Source organism: Anarhichas minor, unplaced genomic scaffold, assembly GCF_050575085.1.
Source record: "Anarhichas minor isolate MPS153535 unplaced genomic scaffold, ASM5057508v1 ptg000028l, whole genome shotgun sequence".
NCBI lineage: Eukaryota > Metazoa > Chordata > Actinopteri > Perciformes > Anarhichadidae > Anarhichas > Anarhichas minor.
The window spans coordinates 12,415,712-12,442,491 of record NW_027466474.1 but is presented as its reverse complement, the minus strand read 5'-3'; the positions used below and the strand labels follow the sequence as shown (position 1 = coordinate 12,442,491).

The window sequence follows — 26,780 nt, the reverse complement described above, 5'->3', positions numbered from 1 at the left end:
ACATCGATTTTACCACATACGCAGGCATACAAATGCGTGCGCAAACACACGCACACACACAGACACACACGTATCAAAATAGACACGCAACTGCTAGTTTTGTTTTCCCTCTCCTCTTGACTAACTTATTCCACGTCATTCAACGCCACCTCTTCCTGTTTCTTTTTCTTCTTTCCATCGCCCCTCCCTCCCCCCTTCACTCTCTCCTCCTCCTCAACAATCTCAAGCACCCATCCCGCCTCTCTCCATACACATCTCAAGTGACACTTAGAGAACCAGACTGGGGCTTGAGCCAAACTCTGCTGTCAGTGGTTCTGTGTTTGTGTGACTTTTGGTATCATTTTGGAGTCAAGATCGCAGAATATAAACAAAAAAAAAAAAAAAAAACTCACAGATTCTGGACAAGCCCACATAATTTATGTCCAACCGAAAATCTGTTGACTGAGAAAAGCTCTGGCTAAAAACATTTGTTTGTCTCTGTGAAATCACTAATTATAGCCTGGCACAACACAGGGCAGATGCAGGCTAATTCACCATTAGGCCGTTTGGTGTTTATTAAACTTTTATAATGTGATCACTCTGATAACGGCACAATTGTTTCCCTGGGCGTGTGTGATTATACTGTTGTACCCCTCTGTCCCCTCTTAATGGCTCCCGCCGAGTGTATGTGTGTGTGTCCGTACATATTTGTGTGTGTGTGTGTGTTTGTGTGTCTTGGAGCTTGCGGAGTAGTGTTTTCCATTTCTCATTAGAGTGGCACAGACTCCTGCTGCAGGGTCAATGGAGGGGGAGAGGGTGTGTGGATATATGTGTGTGTGTGTGTGTGTGTGTGTGTGTCTGTTTGAAGGGGAGTGGGGTGGTAATGAGCGCAGGAACATAATACTACGGCGTCCATTAATGCTCTGAGGCAGTGACATTAGGCATACTTAACTAATAGAGCCAGTCTCTGCAATTACCCACTGTTATCTCTGCAGCTTTAGAGGGGAACCGGCTTTAATAAATGTTTGTAGTGATGTGATAAATGCCAGGTTTGCTCATTTGTAATCTACACTGCGGGACAAGGGGAAGCGGGTGGATCTAATTGTTTTACTCCTGATTCGAGAATGTGGTTGAGTTCAGAGAGGAAGAAAAAACGTCTTTCCTTTTCGGATACATTTCCCTCCAGGTACATCTCTCTCTCTCTCTGTTGTCTATCTATCTCTCTGCGTCTCTCACGGCTCTCAGTGGGGTACTGTTACGACTGTCCTCCTGTCAAGCAGAGGAAAGCAGTCCATACACGTCTCTGCCTCCTCTTTTTTTCCTCTCCTCTCATCTCCCTTTCATCCCGGCCACATCAGAGGCGCGGCCGTGATTGTGTGTGTAAACATCTTGTCATGCTAACACGGGCGTCATGACAGAAGAGAGACGCGCTTCATTAACGGCACGCTTGTAAGTTTGTCTTTGTGTTTGAACGTGCCTCGTGTGGGCTACATGTCGGTCCAGCATAGTGCGCTTCGTGAATTTCCTGGGGTCAGTGGCAGAAACGTTGGAGGAGCTACATTAACTGGGTTCTTCTATTATGCAAATGTGACTAAATTTAAGCAGTACCATCAGCTACAATCCCACAAAAGCGTAGCTAATACCTCCGCCACGCCAGCTTTACTCTATATCTAGCACAAAGAATGACTGTCAATTAACAAGAAAGTAATCTCTTGCTTCGGAAAAAATACACCAACAGTTTCAACTCCTTGCACGCCCCTCACTCTTTTCGCAGTAAATCTTCTTGTGTGAAGACAATAGCCAGAGGAAGAGAGAGAAAGAGAGAGGGAGTGGTGGAGTGAGAGAAAAAGAGGGTAAGGGAGGGAGGGTAGGGGAGGCAGACGAGAAAGTGGCGCTGTTAATTGTTTCCCAGAAAAAGGTTGCGGAGGTCTGCACGTTTGAACTGAATGTCACCTCATGTAAATCACAGCCTCTGTGTTGGAGAAGCCAATAACCGGGATAATTAGCGTGGCTGTCTGCCGCGCCGCACGCAGAGATCGAGCAAGCGCACGCTGCTGGGGAAGAGCGTTCAAACGCAGGGGGAAGATTCCAAGTGTGATTAACTTTAAAAAAAAGAACCGTCAGAGTTAAATCTGGAGTTTTGAGTGGGAGGACCAAAGAAGAAGACACATAGACTGAAGGGGCAGGTAAGAGAGGGAAGGAGACATGAAGAGAAGAGGCACGTGGATGTAGAAAATCACAGAGACAAACGCATGAGGAGACGCGGAAGAAAAGGAAACGAGTGAACATTCCTCCCGGCGAGGTCAAGCCACTCGGTAAGCAAACAAACAACGCTAGCTGCACACACACAAAGGGGGTGAGGCGGTGTAAAACAACAAAGTGTCTCAGTCGTTTTGCCTACGCCTTACTTTGTCTCCCCTCATCAGTTACATAAACACAAACAAAGGCCTTTAAATTCAGCTTGGCTTTTTGAAGTGGAACAGTGACATGTGCTTGGGTCTCATTTGCTGATGATTAATGCAAAGTAAAAAGGAATATATTAGGAATGTAAGAATATATCGTCCCTTTGATCGAACCATGCTGTTGACCATAATTGTCTGCATGTTGACGTCGCTGCTTTACGTTTAATTACGGCAGAGATACTCCCTTGAAGAATTCCTTTTGTCTCTTAACATTACAGCTCAAATTAGTCGAGCTCAATGTCACAAAACTCATATATAAGCAGATGTGAAATGGTTGAACTTGGAAATAATGATATGGTAACTAAAAAGCCTATACAGGTGCCAGAGTATGAGTGTTTAAACAAATTAATAATTCAAATTCAAAACCATCCAGCAGGAAAGAAAAACAGCAAAATCTCACATCAAATAATTTAGAAAATATGAAAAGGATCATTCCAGTGTTGCAGAGTCCCACCACCAGTATCACACTCCATATCTCTCCCTCCCCGTCTCCCCCATCTCCCCCACCACGCCGTGCATGGGTGTTCCTTCCATTGTGGCGTGTGAAACTGAGAGCGCCGCTCACAGCGCCTGGCCAGCGATCCATTCTTCCTGGACAGATTGATGGAAAACAATCAACAGACTATACATCTTGCTCGGGCGCAGCAGGTCACCAGCACTCATCCTGGACAGCTGGACTTACATCCTGGGCCGCAGCGCTGAGGTAAAGCACCAAAAGAGGGTCTGGGAGGGAAACTGACTTGTAGGAGGTGAGACGCTATAGGTTGGAGGGGAGGGGGGGTATATGGAGCTGGTATGAGGCGTGCAGTCTGCGTTCTCACGCAGGAATAATCAGGAAACAATGAATCATCAGTGAGGGCCGGGATCAGGGCGGCTGGGAGCTACACTGTTTCAGCCTGCTGGGAGAGGCCCGAGTATCCTTCACTGAGAGGAGCTGCTGTGTCTATTCAATTACAAGCAGCAACACAGGCGGCCATGTAACACATTGGCTGTGAGAGAGCACTTAGTGGGCCGTGCGCTCGACTGTCCACACACATCAGAGCATTGAGAAAACAAAGCGACCCCCCCCCCCCACACACACACACACACATAACCATGCACGTCCGAATGTATAGCATCACACACCGAGAGGCACACGCTCACGCTCTTCACGCCTCATTTGAAAAGCAAATTGAGCGCATCTTCTAGGGCGAGTCACGGACTAAATCCTGGAAAACGTTACCCTTTTTTCACTCGCAGCACCGCTGGCTCTCACACGTCACACTTGAGACCGTTCATATGGTAAATATATCTTCATTCTATTTCTCCTCTTCTATCTCTATCTCCTGCAATTTCCAACACCCAAAATGTCATAAAAATAGCTCTTCGAAGTAGGACGCTACTCATTTGGGTCAGCTGTGGCCGGCCAAACCCCTTCATTCTGGGACAGAACAAACACTGACACAAAAGGCAGTGGGAACGGCCAAGGAGAGCGGCCAGGTCAAGCAGGGAATGTCAAGCAGTAATGACAAAGCACTTTGCCGAAAAGAAATAGAGCTACAACAGCGCTATTTACAGTAGCTCTCGCCAAACTCCTCATGTCATGAAACACAGAACTTTTCACTGATTTGGCATTCGTAAATTACATTTTTTATGCCCTAATAAACTGTTTGTTACCTGCATTCAGCTGGGGAGCATTAGCTTAACTACCTATAAAGTGTGATAGCAGCTATGTTTGGTTTATTGGGGAAAGAATTAAAAACAGAAACACACACACACACACACACACACACACACACACACACACACACACACACAAACAAACTTAGGTACAAGATACTTATTTTCAGTGTGTTCCCTCCTAGTTTCCTCACCACAAAACAAAAACAGCTTGTGTTAATTTGACATTTCATATCATGGAAACAAACCCATGTTTACTCTAAGAATCACGTGTTATTTTTTTTTGTGGTTTGTTCGCAACAGAAAGCGAACCAGTTGTTGGTGTTGAGAGTGCTGAAGGTCTGGATGAGACAGAAAGAGGCAGCGCAGTTTTAGAGGCTCCTCGACCTCCAAACTCGCTGCTGTCAATCAACGCAGCCGTCTTTCCCTTGGGGCTGCGCTTTCCTCCAACCCTGGGGGGGGGGGGGGGGGGGGGGGGTGGTGTTGGTGGTGGTGGTGGTGGGGGGTAACCACCGCAGGGAAGAAAGAACACAACCAAACAGATGCAGAGAGCTGCAGGTCAATGTGTATGTATGTGTGTGTCAGTTACGTTATATTGCCCGCCTGTGGATTCTTATAAGTGTGCATGCGTGTGTCTGCATATGTGTTTGTGTACTGTGTATGATTATATCTGAGGGTGGGAGCTGCATCTATGTCTATGTGTGTGCATGTGTGTGCATGTGTGTGTGTGTGTGTGTGAGGCAGATTTGTGAGGCAGCCAACACCTGAGGGAGGGGAGTTGTGCCTGCATATCGATGAGCCAGCAATTCTGCCTCTTTGCCCCTCAGCCCTGCACAAACACCACAACCAGCTCAGGGCCAGTCCTCCCATAACATCTAATGCAGCTGCCGCTGCCCCCCCCCCCCCCCCCCCCCCCCCCCACCCCATCCCACACCAAGACTGCACAAAAGAAGCATCAACGAGAAAGAACTAAAAATGTCAAAAAAGAAAAGGGCCGTGCCGAAAAGATCCCTCCTCCCACAAAGAGAAACAGCAAAAGAGAGATACTGTCAGGGTCTCATGACTCATGTTTCCAGCTTCTCTTTGTCTTGGAGGGAAATGTAAAGCTAGTGATAGGTAGACGAAGACACAATAGAAAAACCAACTGAGAGAAACAAGAAGAATAGAGAAGGAAATGAATGACTATGCTTCACAAAATAAAAAAGACCCAGGACGTGGGAAAGAAGGAGGAACTAATGAAGACCTCAAACTTCAGACGTCAGACACATCAGCAGATAGAGTCAGAAGAATGTAGGATAGCTGCACTGTAAGTGTGTTTTCACCTTCTCACTAACACAGTCATGGATATGAAAGTGAAACTAAGCTGAGGGGACGGAAGGCACTGCCAGTAAACCACATTAGCATCAAATGCAAATGAGAAGGGGGCTAATGGCTGGACAGGTGCAGACTGGGCCTCTAAATGACACACACACACACACACACACACACACACACGCACACACACACACACACACACACAAATGAGATGGATGAATTAAACATGGGTGGGCTCGGCTTGGGGGGCTGGCAGGGCTGACATAAAGTCAATGACATACATTATTCACTAGCGCACGTTAGCCCAGCCAAGGCAACACATGACCTCTCACCCCAGGAAGTGCATCCAAACATAACAACCAAAACAATGAGGGGGTTCCCCACTACAGAGGTAGGCAAAGAGGGGGAGAGAGAGAGAGACAAACAAGCTGTGCAGCAAAATGCATCAGCTTGGAAAATGCAATCCTCACGACGTTGCAAAGTTTCCTTGTTCCTTCCAGATGTGTCGGGTGATCTAGTGTAAAACCGAAGCAGGAGAAACAACAAAAACAGGTCCACAAGGGCTAACTAACTACCCACCGTGAAGCTGAGAGTCAGTCCGTTCCACTGGCTCACAGAACAGGAAATTGTCGGCCATGACATCATCCTCCCCGGGAGGAGCACTTCCTGCCCGACATTCTTCACTCAAGACACACACACACACACACACACGAGCCAGGAAATGGCCTCTATCAACACACACACACACTCTCCCGGGGAAATAGCCAACATCGATGCGGATACACAAGCAAAGACACGCATGCAAGGAAATGGGCCACATCAACGGCGGGCTGCAGGAGTGTGTGCAAACGCAAACACACACTCAGAAGCAGCTATAAACCTGAAATAACATCGGCTGTGCATGTAAACTACGCCACGCCCCCCCCCCCCAACACACACACACACAAACACACACTCCCTTCCTTCAATGGAAAGGGGGACCATGGGAAATGCTGGGCTATCCAGTGGATCCTTATCTGTGGTCACAGAGAGTTTCTCTCCCCCCTCCAGAGAGGCTCTCCCTGCCTGGGGGACACCCTGCGGCAAGCCTGGGGGAGCTGGCCGGGCAGGAAAGGGCCACGGGACACAGGTGGTAGAAGGCAGGAGAGGACACATGGGGCCGGAGGGCCGAGATACTAGTCCACAATTAGATGGCTGCAGCAAACGAATTAACAAAAACAGTTCTGTGGGGAGACATATCTGAGAAAAGCTATGCTGAGAGATGGCAAAGGTGTACACGGGTGAGAGGCAAATGTGCTTGTGATTTGAGGCCCATCCAGGCACATGATAGACTGACTAGCAGTAGCTGCATGTGATTAACCCCACACTAACCAGGAGTGAGGGAAGTGGAGTTGCTGGAAGGGGTTAAGGGCTCCCCTCATTTTATCCTGCCTCTGTAAGAGGCTAAAGTGGACCACACATGTATCCCCGGGGAAGATATAGAGAGGCGCACACAAGCCTCTCACCTTTCAGCTGCTTGCCCTGCCCAGTGTCAAACACAGACACAACACGTCCTGCCAAGGTCTTACTGAATTTCTTAGAATTCACCACCTCGGAGGTTAAATGCATGAAATATGGCACATGTTGTCTTCATCTCCAGGACTGACTGATTCAGATCAGATGGACTGTGAAAATCTGAGACAGTCAGCGATGACAACGCTACATATAAAACTGAATGCCTCTGCTACAGTCCCAAACCAAAGCAGCATGAAAACAGGACAGATTGTGGGGGATGTTTCTTTCAACTCCAGTAAAAATCTAAGAAATGTTAAAGTGCTTTCTGCTATCGTAGCCTAAACAAATATCCTTCATAATTAAAATCTGCCTCGTATTGCTCCTTGCAGACGCTTTAAAGCCCAAACAAATTCGCTTTTCGACAGGAGGGGAGATAAAAAGATGGGTGAGGGAGATTTTCCCGGTGAGCGAGTACAGTACCCAGAGCGCTGCCGATCCACACTGTACCAGATTTGTTCTCCTAACAATCAAATAAGTTTCTCATTAGCTGACTTTATTTTTCCTCGTTCCTGCGGTTTTGCTGCAGTGGCCTGTTTCTCCCATCTTAACGAGAAAGAGCTAATTAGGCAATCAGACCCATTACTCTTCCAGAAGAGTTAGAGCTAGCCCAGCTAATTAGGGCTGTAAAATCTAATCATCTCTGCAAAACAGCAGAGAGCTAACGAGCCCTTATTTAACGAACTAAACAACTTCAAGGGTGGAGAGAGGCTGTTGATGGTATTTCTTTATGAATTTGAAGGAGGGGAACTCGTGGTAATTGAGTCAGTTTCACCCTCACAGTTGTTTGTTTATGAATCCCTGATTATTACAACTGCCAAGAATATATTGGTACTAAATGGACAAACGTATAAACCCTCCTCTCGTTATTCCCCTTCAGTCCCCCCTTTAAAGCAAGCCAACCTCCCCATTCGCTCTCCTCTCACCTGACCTATTTTCCTGTCCAGAAAGAGTGCTCGCTGGAGAGGAAAACAGAGATATTGCTGTTGTTTTCCCTCCCCCTGTTCTAATTTGTTGTTCGTTAATGCTGCCCTCACACCTGAGCCACTGGGCGTCGGGGGAATACTGCCAGCGAGCGGCCACAACACATGCTCAGTGTGGGGAAAGCTGTTCACAGCAGAGATCAGCCTGTTTCGCCAAGGTGGTTCTGCTCAAACTGCGGCAAAACCCGAAGGGAAGGTTTAACCGCGGCGAGCCAGGACGGCACCCCCCCCCCCCCCGTTGTAGTGGAGCGTCTGAGCCCACTCATGAGAAATTCAACAAGTATATGCGCACACGGAAAACAAAAATCAGAAATGTGGCACGGAGTGATGGGCAGGCGATCTGTCTGAGGCCACGTGGTGGGGTGCAGCTGTCTCAGGGAGCGCTGAGGTGAGGCCTTCCGCTTCACTGGAGCGGAACGAGGGTGACGCACACACACAAACTCGCACACAACACGGACACACAACACACACACACACACACACACACACGCACACAGGTAAAGTGTAGCTTTTGACTGCAGCAGCGAGCACAGGACAGCTGTGTTCATCGGGTAGCACAGGTCACTGCCTCATTAACACTCACACAAATACACTCGAATGTGACAAATTCAAATCCTACATAAAACCTAAATAACCTACGATGCGATAATGCAGTTGTTTGGAAAGGTTGAACACAGTCAGAAGAGGCAATACTTTATGGAAAAATCCCTTAAAGTTCAGCCTTAAATCTGAAGGCTCTAACAACTGCTCAAGTATAAACAATAATTTCCCTCACACTGTGTGTCCACGTGTGCTACATGGACGCACAGGCCGGACCGTAAATCTATGGCTTTTCTTTTTTCCCCCCCGACTGACCGTAAATCATGCGAGCTGCTGCATCTGTCAGAGGAAGTTTATGACGGCAGGAGAAAGGTGTACACTCAAAGAAAAGTGTATGTTTGCAGGAGTGTGTCCGTCTGTGTCAAAAGCGGCAGGCAAGCTTCGGTATACCACACCCGGCCCAGGGTGAGATTTATACCCAGAAGCACACACACTCACACACACACACACATGCCAGGCTGACACTGTAAACCTAACTGCTCATCAGCTAAATCATCAGCCCAACCACACAAACACTGTTTGACCACACTTGAAGCAGAGCTCAACTGCTCCGTGATTGCTCCTCCACCTCACACACGTACCGCTGGAATATTATTTACTAGTGTTTCACACATTTTGCGCACAGATACGATTATGGTTGCTTAAACTTTAAACAAGCTGTGGCCTGCTTTATTATGCCTGCAGGTTATGTTTTCTCAGCCAAATAGCATGTGGGAAAGAGCTTTCATCCATTTTTTTCACTGGAAATATATATGAAATTTCGTGGTGCTTTTTTTTTTTTACACCAGTAGTGTGTTTCTGCAACATCTGCTGCCTGTGTATTCTGCACACAGTTCCTGTTCACACCCATCGGCCGTCAAACGTGCTGTGTTTGTGTTCGCGATGACAGCGCGGCATCACGCCGGCCGGGGTCAAAGGGCAAAGTTTGCTTACCTGTCGATGATGACAGGGTCTGATGGGGTCTCGTTCCTGTTGCCGCAACTCTTCTTATCGCAGCATCGACTGCAGGGAGGCGAGAGAGGAGACAAAGGGGAGTTAGTCACAGACATGTGAACAACAGAGAAATAAAGATAAGGTACATCACAGACAAGGCGGAGGAAGTCAGATGAGCATACAGGAAAGAGAAAGAGGAGTAAAAGGGCGTGAGACTTTGGCAGAGTTTAAGAAGCAACGTGAATTGGATTTCTGCCGGGCTTCCCGAGGTAAGACCGGGGCTCTAGCGCTACAGTAGTTGAGATCAGCGGGGCGATTTTAGGAGAAGTTTGGAGGAGAAGAGCAAAAGCAGGGAGCTTGAATGGGGCTGGAAACAAACTTGAATTAGCCTCCAGGGCTCAGGTTAGCTCCATTTCTGTCAGACATCACACAACCAGACATCTTATGTTCTCTATTTTTCCTCAGCTCTCGTCCCCTCCCTCTATCCCGCCTCTCTCTCTCTCTCTCTCTCTCTTTCAGAAGTGGGTCACAGAGTGGTCCCACTGGACCTGGGGAGTAGTGCATGCTGGGTAGAAGGGGGTTGCATACTGATGTGACGAGTCCTTTCTGAATCATTTGACTGCAGCACAATGTAACAGTGTTGTTGTGTGCCGTCAACCCCCCCCCCCTAATTCCCCCAAAAAGTATCATCGCGTCTACCTTTTCTTCTCTGTCTGCATGTACCTGCATCTGACTACATGTGTGCATGTGAGAGGAGATGGAGAAAGACACAAAAGAGGGGGAGAGAATGGGGGGAGACAGATTGACCCTCCCCCCCTCTACTTTCTTGAGTCCCTCAGGACGGGAGGCTTGGAGAGCCAGATCAGATTTCTGATCTCTACCGTTTCCTCCAGCATATGAAAACAAGTGGTCTAAATTGCCTTGTGTGATAACCAGGAAGTGGCTACACTTTGCCACTGGCTCTACGTGGTTTTCTAAATGGCTAAATGATGCTATTGTTGATTGTAAATGCAAGCGAAGGCCTGAAGATCTACGCTTGCTTTGGTATATTTGACTCGGTGTGTGTGTGTGTGTGTGTGTGTGTGTGTGTGTGTGTGAATGCGTGTCTGTATTTTATGTGTAATCCGAGTCTGTCCCCTTCTGCACATAGCTCACTGTCAGGACACAGCAAACTGCATGTATTACACAGACTAAGGAGGATGGGTTTGAGTAATGAGCTTTTCCTTGTCCTAATTAGCTGAACATGAGAGGGATGCACACTCACACACACACACACACACACACACACACACACACACACACACACACACACACATATCCCTACTAACAGAAATAGGCCAGGGCCCATCTCTCCAACCCACTTTGAGGAAAATGATAAGATTTCTATTGTAATTTAGCGGTGCTCCTCGTGTCTTTGCCCCCTCTTTACACCAACAGATACGCCTCCAATGTGAGAGTAACATTTTGTCTTACCTGCACATGATCTCATGGGTCAGCAGGACCCGACACATCTCTGGGTTTTTATCCTGGCCCTCATAGATAATCGCCTGAAGGAAGGAGAGAAAATTGAAATAACAGTGATTTAGATTTTATTTATGTGTGGAATGCTGAAAGAAAAAAAAATAAATAAAAGAAGTGAGCCGTGATGCGGGGGCCAATAAAAAAACAGAAAAGTGTGTGTCTTTCATCTGGGAGTAGTGCTGTCTATCCGGCAAATGTGTGTGTCGTGGGAATCCGGTCCTCCTGAACAGGAACGCTCTGTTCTGAGAGGAAAAAGTGTGTGTGTGTGTGTGTGTGTGTGTGCCAGTGCATGTGTGTACTTCTGCGTGTGCATATGTGTTTGTGCGTGCACGTATGTTTATATGCTGTGTACAGTGAGCAGTTGGGCTGCCAGACTGGAGTATAGTGCACCATCTGGTCCATGCAGCACAGCGTCCAAAAATCTAGTCTGGTTACCCCTCCAACCCCACTCAACATGCTCTCCAGGGCTGTGATCACCGTGCGCACACACACGTGCACGCGCACACACACCGATAAACACGGCAACACAAACACACTCACACAAACAACATCCCCTCCTACTCCTTTCATTCTAAGGCAAACTCTCTTCAAGCCTAATGGCACTAGAGGCAGAATTGGCAAAACAAAAGACCCAATATCAAAACAGCGTTGAAGAGGCTTATTTTCATCGTATCTAAGTCGTCCGAACGGAGAATTCCCTCAGTGTGCGCCAGCCCACATGTGCTGCTCTGTATTTCTTTGTGTGATTGAATTGGCCATAACACACTCTGGGATAGTTTGTTCTGTTTCACATTGAGGAAATGAGGGTCAAGGTCCTCAAAGAGTGAGCTGGCATGCATCACTGTCTCTCTCAAACACTAACACCAACACACAAGCGCTTCTGCACCTCACTGAGATATCCACACAGTCACAGAGCCACACACACACACACACACACACACACACACACACACACACACACACATATACTGCCTGACGCTTGTAAAAACACACACACACACACACACACACACACACACACACCATCCGCACTGACTGGGTGCTGTGCAGAGGTAGAGTATGAGGACACATGTCCTCTACTTTTCTGGGCCTCTGTAAATGTATTCCACAGGTAAGACAGGTCGTTTATCAAGCAGGCTGTGCTGTGCTGAAGTTGAGGGTCTCAGACACAGGCATGTGGTGGGGACCAGAGAAGGGGGGGGGGGGGGGGGGGGGCAACATTCAAACCAACACAACCAATAAACTCCCCGATGCACAGTTTCATTCTTTGAACCTGTAGTTTAGTGCAAACCTCTTACCTGTTTAGTCATAGAGTCAATGAGACGAACGTACAAGTCCTGCTCGGTCCTGATTCCTGCAGAGAGACAGAGAAATGGGTTAAATGTAAAGCTACTAATGTACCACAAGTTTGATCTATTCTGACTTCCCCTCTGAGGCACTTTATGCGGACTAAGTGAGTCTAAACTGATACTAATGACTTTCAGTATTTGCTGCTGTCAGTTTGCTTGGAACTCAAAAAATTGAATTTACTTTCTTTACCCCTGCTGTTTTTCTCAAAATGTGCAAAGCAGGGAGAACCCCGTGGTTTACTGAATTATAATCAATATAGTTTGATGATTCAATCAAGGCACCAGGACTAAAAAAATAAATGTTAAAAGGGAGTTCAAGAAACATTGTATTGTGCTTCCCTGAGTTGTTTACTGCTGATCGGAGAATATCTTTTTACTGTACAAAGCAGCAAGCACAATAATAATATTTATAATAATTATTATTATTAAATATGAATGCAGTAATAATAAAAGTAATGTGTAGATAACAACTGTTAAAGCATTTACTAAACAGATAACACAGTAGATTTCCTGAAATAATAGAATAATACATATAACAAAACAGGATGTGACCTCTTTAAACATTTGTTTCCCGAATTTGCTGACGTTGGTTTGGCGTATTAGTCATTGTTTTTTTTATTTTTATTGCTTCATAAAAATGATGGCTAAACTCACCGTTACTGTAGAGGAGCTGAAGTCTATAATGGATCCCATTGTTGGTCTTTTCCCCCGTCGTTTCCTATCAAAATTAAACCAAACAGAGCCGGTCAGAGCAAGAAAACCACCTCCTCCTGGGACTGTTACTGCGCGTCCACGGCTTGATATATTTAGACTGTGATCACATTTAAATCACTTCGTTATATCAAAAAGAAAGAAAACAAGGTTCTGTTTGTAACTTCAACAACTTTTCTTTATTTTATTTTTGAGGAAATATAATATAATCTGATATTTTAGAGAAGAGAAAAACGTTCTCGACCAATAGGCCTGTTTACAACCTTATTGACCCACATTGGAAACGGAAATTGTCGCTACAGACAATTAACAAATGTAATAATACAAAAAAGACATATTTATTAATTACATATTCATAAAATCACATAGTGTATACTATAATATTAAAATGCGTTATTGCTGACCAACAGTAGAAGGACGTTTGGATTTAATAAATAATAAACAAGTCGATACTAAAGGCTGATGAATAAAACACGCATTTAAAGTAAAACACTCACTTTAAACGCCACTTTCAAATAGATCGATATTACACCTGATCGACGCATCAAACACTAATATTGATGTTTGTTTGGATAATTAAATATCGTGTCTGACAACACCTGCAGGAATAAGGCAACCCGCTGTGCTGAACTGTCATAAAAATATCATTCAGTGTCATTAGTGGCAAAGGGGTGCAAACGCGTTCATGCACTTGATTTATACCTTTAAATAAATTAGTTTTAAATTGATTTCGAAGGTTTTTTTTAAATAATAAAGAGAAGCCAAAATAATCTGAAGTGTGTAAATCTTTCAGGAAACCACATCTAAAAAAATCTCCGTGTTCCCTGCTGTGTGTGTCTGGCCACTTTGTTAACACACGTCTGGTAATTTATCACTTTGACTAAACAGTCAGTATACTGCGTTAGTCAATGTTCCAATAAAATGCACGCATTAGAAGCTTATTGAACATGTTTTATTATATACTGTCATGAGTTGAAAATGCTTTTTGTGTGTGAAACGTGTAAACTCACCTTGTCCTTCTCTACAAAGTCGATGTAGGTGGTTCTCTCTATTTCCACCGGCTGACCCTGTCTGTCGTACAGAGCCAGGACGAAGTGGAAGAAGTTGGACTTGCGAAGGTTGGAGGGCGGCTGTTTCTCGAAGTGTGCCCGAGCAAGACCCACTCCGCTGCGGACACAAGCACAAACCAGCACCATCCACCACGGAGGCAATTTAAAAAATGTATTCAATAAAAAATGCAACATAAGAGAGATCTGCTTTTAAAACACAATCTACAGTCGTTTATGTTTTAGTCACTGTCCGATGATAAAATCCCTAGTTACACATCATTTAATCAAAACCGATTTCGAGTTCGTTTATAGTTTAACTAACAATAATGAAACAGATAAGTTGAAATATTAAGCTATAGGCCCAAACGGTTAATTGTACTAATTTACATTACAAACATAATTTGGAAAGTAAATTGCTTTCATGGCTGTTGTCAATAAAAGTTAGATATTATATTTTTACCATGACCAACTTGATTTATTACAGCCCTAAATATTTTCATTTTATTGTTTTAAGAAAACAGAAGCCCTCCTAAATTCAAGCTGGACAAAAATATCAAAATATGCACAAAGTAAGCTACTCTACTTTATCACAACCAAAGAAGAGAAACAACCACCGCAGTATGGTGAAACGCACTCAGCATACTTTTCACTCACTAAAGTGAATCTAAGCCTTCATTTAAACCCCGCAAGCCTTAAAGTGCTTGGAGCTAACTGTGCTTTGCGTCCACAAATATGCTAAACCACTCTGAGCCACATGCAGCGTTATATCATGTTGGACTGGCAGCTAAAAACTTAAAAAGCCAGCAGGAACGGTGGTTATCCAACTCTACGTCCTCTGGGAACGTGTGCTGCCCCAAGTGATACAGGCGCTCCGTCTTTAACGCCGCGGCTCTGAACGCGCTCTCTCCCCCACCCCGCCCGGTCTCCACGCCCCGGAGCAGCGCAGCGCCAAGGCCGCCTCGGGCTCACCTCTGGGCGGCTGTGTTGGAGTCCAGCACTCCGGCGCCCTGCATCCATGTCCGAACCGCGTTCATCCCGGCCACCATGGGCTCTTCTTTCATACTACTCCCACTCCTCTGGATGCTCTCGTGGATGCCAAACATCAAAACGCACCTTCACGCTGTCGCTGTCTCTCTCACGCGCTCTCTCCTCTCCCTCTCTCTATCCTCCTCTCCTGGGCTCCCTCCTTTTTTTTCCCGTGCCTCCCCTCCTCTTGCGTCTGTTTGATCGCGCTGTCAGAGGAGCAAAGTGGCGTGGTCTGTTTCACTTGGCGTTTAGTTGCGCGTGTTTCTCAAAGTAAACAAAAGATGCGACATGTGGAAGGAAAAAGGGGAGCTGTCGGCATCCAGGGTTAGCTGCACCTCATGTCAGCGACTCCACGAGAGAGAGAAAAAGAGAGAGGGGGAAGCAGCAGCTGTGAAGATGAACAACGCTGAGAACGATGAAAGGGGAAGCGCAGGATGAGAGGCTGCACGGAGTTGGCGACAGTCCCCCGGATCAAGGTGCAGTTGACAAAAACACAAGCAAAATGTCACTTTCTGCAACAAACAGTCCGCGATGGGAAAGAAAAACCAAGGAGATGAAACACGCTTCACACTCCTTCGCTCCGTGTCTGTATTTGCAGAGTCTTCTCCTCCGTTCAGATGAATGAAACGGAAGATTACGCGCAATTAAAGAGGCTGTCCTGGGCAAACTGCGGCTCCGCTCCTCGTCAGCTCCTGCTCGGGTGATTTGCGCTCTATTCTTCCCTGAGGAATCACTTTGGACCATCTCTGGGATGCCAAACAGGAGAGAGAACTAGTAGGTGTGGGAGGCGGGGTTTACAAGGCAAGTAGGAACGCCCCCCAGTTAATAACGCGGACCATCAGCTGTCCACCAACCCGACCAGCACGCTGTCCGCCTGGCTGCTGTCCCCGCCTCGTCCCACGCAGCGTCCCGCCCCAGCCACTTAGACAGAAGCTGCGCACGATGTGTGTGCGTGTGTGTGTGTGTGTGTCTGGGCGCGCTCATGTGTGCCAGTGCGTGCGTGCGCTCTCTTTAGAGTTGACAATTAACGAATGCGCGGCTATCAAACATCAACTCGGGGGAGGACATTAGTTTAATCCGTGCAGTTTGCACACTGAGGCTAAAGGGCAGAGTGAGGAGCAGACCCGCGGTGGCTGGAACATCCATCGTCCGTTCGCTGCGTTGTCACTTGAGCCGCAGCTATGGAAATGTGCCCGCATCTGTCTGCAAAACAAGACGAAACAGAAGCCGATCCGATGTTTTACACGAGCACCAGAATAAAGCGGAGTTTCGTCTCGTTACTATGTGACAAAACACGTGCGAGAGCCCAAATGAGATGACACAATGTGAGGAGTGTACTTCCACCGCCTGTGCGCAGTTAATTGCGTTTATTGTGTCAAATTAATTCAACATTTACAAATGAACATCCGTATATCAATTTCCAAGTGTGCAATAGTGTTTCTTTGGAAATAATACAAAAATCACTTAATTTGAACTTTTTATTTTTATTTAAATGTAGTTGTTTTTTTCCTCATAAGAATTGAATCAACCGCGTCGAGCGGTCCAAGCGCTCATTCAGAGTATCTGCTCTGGCAGATTATGAGCTTAAGAAAGTTTCAGCTCACAAAAAGCCTGGCAGCCGCCGCGCACATTTCTTTTTTTTTCTGTTACAGCCCGATGGTTTGAAATTAGCTTTGATTAGATGCATTACATAGTCTTGCGGGACTAAGTGCTGTATCCAACATAAATACGAGGATTACAGCTAAACTGCGCAGTGTCCCGCTGTCCAAAAAAATACAACCACTCAAAAATAACTGGCCAGAAACAAAATAAACAAATACAAAATGTGTGAAATAAATAAATAAATAAAAAAGCACGATTGCTCACAGAACCATGAAACTGCGAGGTGGGCTCACGTGCATGAAAAAAAGTGCGCTCCAGCTCGCAGAGAGTCAGCACGTTAGCTCTCCTCGTGCTCCCCATCAGTCCTGGTTTCCCCCATCATTACAGAGTCATTTCCAAATTGTCAAATTGAATTGTCTGAGGGCCATCTGTTCAATAAGTCTACTGTTTGGTTCATTATAATGAAATGGAAAGAATGAGAGAGTCAGTTCGTCTGTTTGTTTTATCAGAGGGGCATCTTTGAAAATTACGATTTTATCAGGGATTGCTGAAATGAATCGATTTGACACGTTTAAGTTGTTGGCATCAGTTTTGTAAAGCTGCACGATTAAGAGCCTCAGTAAAAAAAAAGCCATATTATAACAAAATGTGTACAGTTTTGTGTAATATAAATATATTTATGTAATTCCAATAACCTAACTAATAATCTAATGACATTTCGTTAGTTTAACCCGCGTGCAGCCAGCAGACCCAGACATAAGAGTCTCAGTAGTCTGATACTGTATATGCCATAAACGGTCAAAGTTGGACACCACACCCCCGCAAACATCTCATCTTTGTCTATAGATGTTTATTTATGTCTCCTGCTGTGGGGGGAGAAATGTGACGGCCCCACCACGTGAGTACACCATATAATAAATAGTGACAAATAAAAGCAAAGTGAGATAAAATGTCTCTCACACTCACACTGCCTCACTTTTACGCACGCACGCACGCACACACACACACACTCTCACACACACGCTCAGAGCTATCCTTCAGCACATTTGTTTGATTGTGGCCGGCTCTCTCGCCATGATCCTGTCTGCCTTGGTCGGCATGCGGGCCAGCGCGAACACTCGAGGCCCCTGGGGTGGCATATATTTATATCCCCGAGCACCAACGCACACCGTTAGCCCAAATATCTCCGTCTCAGTATCCAAAAACAGAGATGTCAGTTGGGGCCCGATGATCCAGCCATGTTAATACCGCGATCTACTAACTCCGTGGCACCCAGACATTAAAGGTTTGCAACATATCTCCGGCCATTACGCGCAGGCAGGAATGCGCACGCCATGTAAACGATGTAAAGGTGTGTGTGTGTGTGTGTGTGTGTGTGTGTGTGTATGAATTCCACTCAAGTGTGCACATATGGGAAGTCTATTTAAAAAATAAAATAAAATGCGTAATAACTCTAATAGACATTTTGAAGTAAGTGATCAGAAAGGAGTTGTGTAGGCGCTCTTGTACAACCACCAGATGTTCTCGTAAATCAAAAGGTTGGGCTGATGATAATAATGGCCTGATTGAATTGAAGACTCATAAAAATGACTAGTTGTAAAAAAATCTGGCATATGCTTACGACAATGGGCCTTATGTCTACCAATATGCTCTCTAGTCGACATAAAAGAAGACAGATATAGAAGTTTACCATTTAAACATGGAGACAAGAGACAAGCAGAATACCACATCAATTTCCTTGATGCCTTAGTAAAAAAAAAACAATGTTATCATGAGCGTGCATACTTAAAACCTAAGACATGCGAGGAGATATTCCATCGCTACTAAACTGAATGAAAAATGCAGATTTAAAGATGAAATCATGGGCAAACAGTGAGAAATAGTTTGCACTTATAACACATTGTGATAAACCATCGTTCAAATACCATTTTCTGTGCAACACATCTGTGGTGCTTCCCGATCATGACCTTTCTACTTCAGGGGACTCAAAGACCTGTGGAGCTGAAAACATATAGTCACAGTATTTGGTGCAATGTTGCCATCTAGTGGCTAGAAAAAGACATTGAACGATTACGTTTACAATGTTTTGCGTCCACCTTAAATCAATTGTATTCTCAAACGTAGCACTTGCATAGTAAGTGGAATGCAGATCAATGCCATCTGTCCAAGTTGTTGTTTCTCTGCGCCCATCAATTAACATGGTCAACAAATGTGGGCATGGTGGACTCATGGGAACAAGTTGGGAATGTAATTAATCATGTGGGTGATGTCATATGATAAACTGTTATAATAAAGCATGTGTATTCAGTCTAAATGGGTAGTTGTCTTAAAGGGGATTTACCAGATCCTTTCAAATTTTCCTGATTTCTTTGTTCTTGTTCTGAATGAACACATTCATTGTTTTGAGGTTTAAGTTAATAATAGGTATGACTTTTCAGTTTTTGTGGGGAAAAGTTATCATAAAAGAAGGCAGAGGGTAACTTCTCCATTTGCAGTTCAGCTAGTGTTTGATTTCAAAATGACCACAATATGTGTTTTTTTACCACACTATATGTGCTTTAATTATAACAAATTATATTATTTTTAATGAAACATGAATAGAATTTCAAACTGGGGCTTAACTTCCCGAAACTCTTTGGCTTGTGACCCCTTAAAACCTAACAGTGCCTTCCTCACCAATTACATATTTGGGTTGAGACCAATTCAGCCAAAGACATTTGTTTTTTGCAGATTTTTGTTTGTCGTTTTATTGTATTACATTCTGAGAGACAGGGCAGAGAGTACTAATATATCCAGTATAAATTGAGTAATAAAAGCTCAGATTAAAGGAAAGTCTGAAAAAAAGGATCATATGTTTGTGTAGCAGTGGTATGTTGTTCTGCAATGATCGATCAGCTTTACCCAGTGGCCCCTTTAGGAAATACATGTATTGCAGTCTGCTCACCTTTTTCATGTACAAGACCTAACTCCCTTTTTTTCTTGGATCAAATATGTTCACATTTCTCACATATGTAAAAACAAGTTGTGGTCTTGTTTTGCTTCTCCACAACATATCATAAAGCTGTGATGTTTTTGAACACTTTTCATGTACTAAATTGACATTTGCCCTTTTCTCTAGTTTCATGTTTACTAGACTTAAAAGAGCAAAAATGATTCGGCACCATCAGGACTGGGAATCCGTTAAACATGCTGTGTACTGATGGATGCGTCATTTGTACCCTTCATTCAGTTTGTTCCAGGGAATTCCTGTGAGACATGCTGCACACACATACTTCATTACAGAGAGACTGGAGCCTAGGTCACGGCTGACTCACCAGTACTCCTAATGTACACATAATTATCTTCATATCGGTTTCTTCTGTCTCAGTTTCAGCTGTCCACGGTGAGCTTCGTCTCGAGACAGTCTGTGCTCATGTCCATGTATAGGATCGCTGCTCATAGTACTTTGTAGAAGTTTTTATAAATCATCCCATCAAACGTACTGAAAACTATAGAGCTGAAACGCTTTGTCACTTAACAGATTATTATTTCAGTAATATTTTTAGCAAAAATTCCAAATACTCGCTTGTTCCTGATTTATTCATGTGAGGATTAGATGCCTTTTTTGTCATATATAAAAGTAAACTGAACATATTTTAATTTCTGACTGTTATTCAGATGAAACGAGCAATTTGAATGTCACTTTGAGCTGGGGAATTTGGCATTTTTTTTTACTATTTTCTTACAATTTATTGACAAAACGTGGAATTGAGTTGAGTCGAATTAATTGAGAAAACAACTGTCAGATGAATCTATAATGGAAATAATGATTTGCTGCAGCCCTACTGTCACAACTCAACACTGATCACCTCTGTAATCTGTTATGTGAACATGAACATTCATGGACATATACTGATACTGAAGAGGATCTTTCACCCGTGCTCCACCCACACGGCATGCATTACAACATTGTTCATCCCTTTGACTTTTCATACGGGGGGGAAATGGAAGGACAAAAATAGAAACGTTTACCAAAAATTAGTCAAGTGCCTCCTGAACACAAAGCGAACAACTAAAAGTCTGAAAGGTCAGGGGTGTCGGGGTTAAACATGTCGGCCCCGAAAGTGCTTACATCACTTTACCGCTTCTGCTTTTTATGACGGGGAAGTGAAAAGATGGTTCACCACCACCTCCTGACCAGCCAAGGGACCAATACTGGGAAGAGTGGCCTGCTATTCTTTAGGTGTGATGTTGTTGGTTCGGGCTTTTCTTACATGTGACATGGAATTTTGGTAATAAATAAATCTGTGTATCCATTTGTTTAATAATTCTCTGGAATGTTGGGTAGTTTGGATCTGCTTTTTTATATCTGAAGGGTGATTAGTTCCCATAGAATAGTGCATTAACGAATACTTTCATTCCAAAGCACTGAATCTGTTTTCTTTGAGTAGTAGAGTAAAAAGACACGTTTTTCTACAGTGGGACTTAAAATGTAAATACATTGTAACATCTGTAATTTGGCTATTTGTTATGAGAGATAAACGACTACAAATTTGCATCGCAAATGCAAGAGAGAAAATACAACATGAGCTTTCAGCAAACGTTTCTCATCTTCTATGTGCCTTGTACACTTACTATACTGACTCATTGGACTCTGCGACTGTATGATTACAGAGAATTCAGGAAGAAGAAAAAACAGCTTGCGGTTTGAATTTTGAATACAATTCTGATCTGATACTTCCAGGTGTGGAAACCATTTTTGTTCTGCCTGCAGATGAATAAAAAAAGGAAGATACAGGCGGAGGGCGGGGTCTTTGCAGAAACAGACCCCACCACACACGTGATGATAGAGAGGGATTCTTTTTGGATCAGAGTATACATTGTTTTCCTGGAAATGGTTGTATATTATACCTTTAAGTAAAAGTATCGACAATCTGTGCTTACGTTCTCCACTCTCAGGACTCCACAAATGCGTCCCTAAGTCACAGGTTGATGGATGATGAGCGGAACAACAAGAAAAAACTATTTTGCGATTACAAAAACAAAAAAAAGGGGATTTAACGAATTTTTTGCTGTTTTTCTTGTAAAATACTACTTTCTCCAAATATAAAAACGAGAATATTTGAATAGTTATTTGGTTGAATTGCTCACAATTTATGTCCACAGGCCTTACCCTATGATGAGGAGTCGCATGCTGACAATGCTTTCCTTTAACGGTCACAAGCCAAAAAAGGTTGGGAACCACTGCGCGAGACAAACCCAGTACTCACTGTGATTCCAGTTACTGCATGTGATAAATACAACTGTCACAAGCACTGGACTAATATATTTATATACACCAACATGCTGTTAGTGAACTAGTTAAACCTCAATCACTGTTATTGTAAGGCTGAGTAACGCAGACACTTCCTCTGCTGTCAGAGGGAAGAAGTTACTGGCACTGAAGATGGATCAGTGACTGATGCTGTTACCTAACAGCAGGAACATGAGCCTCTTTTGTGATTTAGAGGTCCATGCCTTCCTGTTGGCATTTAAACTATCAATATAGTGTATGTGAGTGTCCCCTCATAGGGATGTTTGAAACAAAGCATATTGAGGAACCCTGTCAGAGCTCAGTTTTCATATTACTGTGCGTAGATCAGGGACTCTCAATAGACTATTTCATTCCCTCGTTTGCATCTGACTTCCTACTTTTCTAATGTGTTTTATGAGGTAAAGCAGATGCAGGGTGATGAAGTCCCACAGTTGTGATTCGGCGGTACGTCTGACGAATCCATAGCCGTGCTCAGGACAAGGACCGAGAGAGATGGCAGAACACGACACAAAAACAAGGTGTGTCTTGGCACGCTACAGAGGAAATACCACTCGTGCCATATCTCCTTTGAGAGAACAGACACTGTTCAAAGCCAGACGGCAGTTTTGTGACGTGTTGCAGTGTGAGAGTTTCCACCAAAAGCCACACTCACCTAACTGGGAAAAGCCATAAGACTCAAAATTGAAACCTTTTGTTTATTGGTCATTTGGAAACAACTGTTGCGGTTTCTGTTCTCTACTAAAAGGTACGGGGTTGAGAGTGTATAGTAAAGGCCTTGTTAAAGGTAATACAAGAATGTGGTACAAAAGAAAACTTTGTCCGATGTTTCAATAAATACTTTGCCAATGCCATCATTCAAATCTAAACATCAGTTCTTCTAATTATGGCTTAGGATGAAGCTTCTGCTTCTAACTGTGAAACAAAGGGACATCCAATATACAGCAACAGGACATGTGAGGTAGTAATGTTTTGTATGAGGCAAGAAACGAAAAAGCTTGTGTTAAATATTTTAATTCTTCACTCATGATTAAGAATGGTTACATATTACAAACTGCATGATGTAAAAGATGAATGTAAATATATAAAAACATAAATAGACATCTTAAGAGATTATTTTTCTACTGTAAGATTTGGCTTCTTCTGACCTTTGTTCTTCTTGCGACTCCTCAAACTGTAATGAAAAACAAATAAGGAAATTAGTCTGAAATTATTATTTTCTAACTATATTCCAAGCAAGCAAGCAAAATGTTTGAATTTAGCACTTTTCAAAACAGAAGTTACAAGCTAGTCTACATCATGAGAGTTTCTGAGATCTAGTTTAGTTTGATGCTGTCAACAATGTGACTATGTAAAGCAAGTCTATTAATCAGTGCAAAAATCTGTGATAATAGAAGTAAAAATGTAATAAACAGGAAAGATTTTCTCCCATTTTGATACATCAAAACTCACAACAGAAAGCCGTGAAAATGCATTTGTAGAAAACTGACAAGCAACATAAAAACAACCAGGCAGAGAGCTAAAGCTACCAACAAAGTATACACAGTTAGGTTTGCAGGCAGGAGGAGTCAGGTGACGGAGAAAAGGTTGGAACTGGTCCCACTTCACACCACTGGGAGGCACTGACCTGACAAAGCTCCAGTCGCTCCACTGTGAGTTACACAGAGCATCCTTAGCCCGGATGCAGACGGCCTTAGCCCATCGCTTCACCTCGAACTGACAAGTAGAGTGGACCGTCGAGGTCTGAGGAATAAGAATAAATGACTTCTCATCATTTATTTTATGTGCAGTAACTTTATAGTTTGTCACACAAACGTGACATTTCTGTATTATTTCCCCTCCACTTTCACAGTTCAATTCAGCAGGTCCCTCTTACCTTCGTGGCTTTTGGGTCAGTGCACTGGTTGTCGCACCTTTCGCATCGCCCCCTAAACTGTGCAATCTGGAAAGTGAGAGGGAAGTAGGAGTAGGGACTGTTCCAGGAGCTCGGGTAACTCCACTCTATCGTCGTAGTGTTGACTTTACTGATCGTCACCTTGTCGGGTTTCACTATCAAGGCCGAACAAAAAAAGATATAGAGTGAGATGAAAGCAGAGACAGGAACGGAAAGAAAAGCAAACAACGCTGTATTACGTGACGGAAAAAAACCCAGAGATGTCTGACCTATCTCTGACAGGTAAAGGTATTTGGAGTAGTTCTCCACCAAGAAGTGCGCCGTCTTCACGTAGACAGTGACGTGGATCTGCTGGCTCTCCTCGGCGTAGGGGCAGTGCTGCTGGTCCAGGCACAAGATCCTGTTTCCGCTGTCGTCCACTGAACAGCCGAAGTTACTCTGACCTGAAGAGCATGTCCAACGCTGACCGCTTTCATCCACAGAACACTGGATGTCGTTGTCGTCAGAAAGACTGCATAGAATAGCGTAAAAAAACGGTCTTTTTATTCGGACGACACACTTATTTTGTAAATTTGGCTCTGTATTTCATGCCAAGAAGCTGTCACAGTTTCTCAAAGACTAATAGGTGAAAAAGCTAAACGTATATACTCAGGAGCTTTTACAGCTGTGTTATTGTTACATGGAATCTGATCCCAAGACATGACCTTGGTCTTTAAATGACATATAAAAAGTACTTTGTTATGTATCCTTTCATAAGGAGGTATTTATGGATGCCACTTTGTAGTCTCAGCTCTGACATGAGCCAGAATACTGTGTTATTATTGGACAGCGAAGCAGAAAACATTTCAGCAGTTTGTGAACTTACCGTCGAGCTTTGATAAATGCTACTTTGCTAACGCGTCGGGGGTGCCAGGTCCAAGAGCACTGGAACTCTCCGTTGTAATTTTGAGCGGAGCAATCTAAATAGTCTCCTAATAAGAGAAGTAACACAAACATGCAGAAAAGGGGAACACAAAAAAAAAAGAAAAATGGGAATTTACCAGATGAAACACTTTCCACAAATCTAGCTGCTGTATAACAGTGACTATGCAACATTTCAAATCAGACCGCACCTTGGTCGGCTTTCACAAGAATTCTCCTGCGGTCAGTTTCGTCATCTTGGATCAGGACCTCGGTGTGATTGAGGAGAGACCCATCCTTGCTGTGGCAGGTGTAGTTTCCCCCCGCAAAGCTTTCCTCCAGCTCCAGCAGATATGTATTTCCTCTCTGCGCTTCTTCCACTCCGTTCTTCCTCCAGGAAATATCCTCATCCTTGTTGTCTTTCCTCGGAAGCTCCTCTGGCTGCTCCAGGCAGCTCAAGGACTGCTGGCCCAAAGAGCCATCCACCACCACAACCAGAACTAATGGAGGACACACAGGAATTGAAACAGGTTAGGGAAGAATGACTTGAGCTTGGAGTGAGATGTGTTTTCATAGAGATCAAGCGTACCGTGGGGCGTCATGGTCCACTGGCTGGTCGGATTTTGATTACTGACTTGCAGAAATGCACAGACGAAACTGAAAACAAATAACTTCATCTGCATAACAAAGAGAAGACAGCGAGAGAGAAGATGAGCTGGTTACAGAAAGAGAGCACGAGGTAAACAACACAAATCAGTATGACTCTTGAATGCACAAGCCCATATACATTACATCTTGTGTTGACACAAAAAGCCATACATTCATGTTGTAAATAACAAATACAAAAATATGGAAATCATCTCAATAGTAATACATTAATAAATAAAACCAAAAGAAAAAAAGAAATCCTAATAGGCTAAAAGCACCATTCTGACATTACAAAATCACACTGACAGGCAAAATGAAGACACAATTTACACTCACTATCCTATACCAAAGTTACAAAGAGCCACTAGCTATGTGTTCATCCTTGTTGAAATAACTGCATGTACATAAAAGAAAAATAAGAGGAGTTGTTTTTATGACACTGCTAAGATATTTCCATCATGTTATCCTGAAAAACATCCAGATCAAATGTAATTAATAATATTTCGTATAGTTTCTAGTCGCATATATAATTTATACAATGTAGTTCTACATTAACAATCTATTCTAAACCGGCGGGTACACATGCTCACGTTCCCCCGCGGTTGGTTTCATGCCTTTATTTTTAATTAGTTTTTTTTAAATAAAGTTAAACAAGTAACAACAATCAGTCAAAAAGCCATCTTACCTTGGGATTACCCTCTCCGATTCTGCGATTCCGGGCGACTTTTATATGAGAGCCATGCTGACATTTGAGAGACGAACTTCCCCATCATTGTCTAGAGTTGAGAAAAGTCCAGAGGAACTTCGCTTTCCAGCCAGGCGTTAACGGAGGTATGCAGCCACCGTGTATTCACTCCGCTTCCTTTTTTTTTTACGACGTTTTATGTCACTCAACATTATTTGAGGGGCATTATTGGGTATTTGTAACTTTACCCTTTTATAGTAACGTTGTTTGTTAGCTGTAACTTATGTGTGCAGTGCGTGTTTGTTTGTTTACCTTCTGGCATGTATTTCATTTTCATTTTAGTCAGGACCTTTTGCTACACTGGCACGTGTGGGCAGGTTGACACATAGTTTAAAGTCCAGCCTTTTCCCCAGAGCCTCCTTGAACTTCCCCCATTACGGCATAACGTCACACTACTTAAGAATGTTACATTTAATTTGTCTTACGACAACGGTCGTAAAAAAGATACACACTGCTGGCATAGCAAAGCTATCAAACCTCCACAGGATGAACAGTCAACGTTAGCAGTAACGTTAGCCTAATTTAATGTTGCTAAAAGTATTGTTACCTGAGATTAACATGAGA

General features: G+C 43.9%; 2 protein-coding genes across 4 annotated transcripts in view; both read right to left on the bottom strand.

Moving 5' to 3' along the window:
* Positions 1–15,441, bottom strand: part of LOC142962577 (transcription factor COE1) — a 53,622-nt gene extending 38,181 nt beyond the window's left edge. Inside the window, exons 1-6 of one of the 3 annotated variants that reach the window (XM_076103146.1) lie at positions 15,081–15,441; positions 14,073–14,229; positions 13,006–13,069; positions 12,301–12,356; positions 10,955–11,028; positions 9,482–9,550 (exon numbers count right to left, since the gene is read on the bottom strand). In XM_076103146.1, the coding sequence (XP_075959261.1) occupies positions 9,482–9,550; positions 10,955–11,028; positions 12,301–12,356; positions 13,006–13,069; positions 14,073–14,229; positions 15,081–15,214 (554 nt within the window). In that variant the 5' untranslated portion in view covers positions 15,215–15,441. The remainder of the gene's footprint in view (positions 1–9,481; positions 9,551–10,954; positions 11,029–12,300; positions 12,357–13,005; positions 13,070–14,072; positions 14,230–15,080) is intronic. The other 2 variants (XM_076103145.1, XM_076103148.1) reach the window with 2 other exon arrangements.
* Positions 15,442–15,462: 21 nt separating this feature from the next.
* On the bottom strand, positions 15,463–26,240 carry il12ba (interleukin 12Ba). The gene is made up of 7 exons (XM_076103149.1): positions 25,413–26,240; positions 25,036–25,323; positions 24,789–24,894; positions 24,193–24,434; positions 23,906–24,078; positions 23,657–23,772; positions 15,463–15,622 (listed from the first exon to the last, which is right to left on the bottom strand). Exons 1-7 carry the CDS (start codon positions 25,504–25,506, stop codon positions 15,463–15,465), a joined length of 1,179 nt encoding a protein of 392 aa, XP_075959264.1. The 5' UTR covers positions 25,507–26,240.
* Positions 26,241–26,780: the final 540 nt, after the last annotated feature.

What these genes read in the sequence shown, in the direction of transcription:
- il12ba (XM_076103149.1), bottom strand. Translation starts at nt 25,506, where the DNA reads ATGCAGATGAAGTTATTTGTTTTCAGTTTCGTCTGTGCATTTCTGCAA. An exon ending in TCTTGTGAAAGCCGACCAAG is followed by an intron (nt 24,895 to 25,035) that starts GTGCGGTCTGAT and finishes TTCTCTTATTAG; the next exon opens with GAGACTATTTAGATTGCTCC. An exon ending in AGCGACTGGAGCTTTGTCAG is followed by an intron (nt 15,623 to 23,656) that starts GTCAGTGCCTCC and finishes TTGTGTTTTTGT; the next exon opens with CAACTGCACCTTGATCCGGG.